The 1373-nt window shown below is 40.3% G+C and overlaps 1 protein-coding gene across 1 annotated transcript; it reads left to right on the top strand.

Moving 5' to 3' along the window:
* Positions 1-673: 673 nt before the first annotated feature.
* Positions 674-1336, top strand: LOC113472002 (band 4.1-like protein 4). The gene is made up of 2 exons (XM_026831528.1): positions 674-737; positions 1072-1336. The coding sequence occupies exons 1-2, from the start codon at positions 714-716 to the stop codon at positions 1219-1221; spliced, it is 174 nt and encodes a 57-aa protein (XP_026687329.1). The 5' UTR covers positions 674-713; the 3' UTR covers positions 1222-1336.
* The last annotated feature ends 37 nt before the right edge of the window (positions 1337-1373 follow it).

Below are 1373 nucleotides of genomic sequence, written 5' to 3' on the forward strand. Positions count from 1 at the left end.
CTGCTCTAATCCCCCAATAATCCATTAAATCTCCTTGAAATCCCATTAAATCTTTCCTACCTGAGGCGATATCCAGTTATTCAAAATTCCCAATTACCTATGTATCAACACTTTAAATGCCAAAGCCAATTAGTGCTCGTTGCAAGCGCCTGGGGATATGCTGTTTTCCTGACTTTCTAATCAACCCACCTCTCTTCTGCTCTAATCCCCCAATAATCCATTAAATCTCCTTGAAATCCCATTAAATCTTTCCTACCTGAGGCCTGAGGCGATATCCAGTTATTCAAAATTCCCAATTACCTATGTATCAACACTAAATGCCAAATTATGTAGGTACCTAGACGTGCCGTGTCACAAAAGATCTAACCAGGTCGCAGTGACCAAGGGCGTTTATTAAAGCCGGTGGCCCTACCTTTACCAATACCAATACCTAGACGATAAACAAGGTATTCATCATTACATGAAAGTAAAATTAAAAAATCAAATCAAGAATAATAATAAACTTAATATTAAATAAAATACGTAGGTACATAAATACTGATTTTCTTTAACCAAGATCGAAAAATTCCCGGAGGGACGGGCCCAGCTTGTTACTATTGGTAATATATATTATACCTATTAGTCATAGGTATAATATAACATCTACAACATTGCTATATTTTGTTGTTTTCAGGCCCAAAATCACGAAAATCTACTCCAAAGGCAAATACTTTATGATCAGAGTCTGTGATAAAACTGTAAGTAACTTCACATACTTTTTTTTCTCGTCGTCTCCCTTGTAAGCGCTAGGCCGCGGGTTCGATTCCCGCCCGGGGCGGATTTTATCCTGATGGGATAATGTTCGTTCTCGGCACGGCTGGCTTTCTCCTATCCTGTCTTATAAGACCTTAGCAGTTACGGTTCCCTCTATACTTTGTACACACTGTACAAGCATATAAAAGTTAATAGTTATTGCTCCACGATAGGGATGGGAAATCAAAACGAAAGTATCGATTCATCGAATCGATTCGAACCCAGCCTTTGCATGTCATTTCGTTTCCATGTTTAACCTTCTCATGTACTCATTTCCAGGACGAGGAGAACACCTACGGGTTCGAGACACCGTCCCGGTCTGCATGCAAACATCTGTACAAGTGTTGTGTCGATCATCATAGCTTCTTCCGATTGGTCCAAGTGTCCTCCAATCCCCCGCCAGATATCATTAGCTCTCGCTTTAGGTAAGTAAAATTCAACGTCATTGGCCCGATTCTTTCAACACAGTGGCAAATGAGGATTGGCTAATAGGTCAGTTGCGCTTACTTGGGTGATGTTTCAAAGTCATAGAGCAGGAAAAACGAGGACCAACGGAATTTTTCTTTTTCTTCTACGACTTC

This window comes from Diaphorina citri, unplaced genomic scaffold (genome assembly GCF_000475195.1).
Source record: "Diaphorina citri unplaced genomic scaffold, Diaci psyllid genome assembly version 1.1 scaffold3563, whole genome shotgun sequence".
Lineage (NCBI taxonomy): Eukaryota > Metazoa > Arthropoda > Insecta > Hemiptera > Psyllidae > Diaphorina > Diaphorina citri.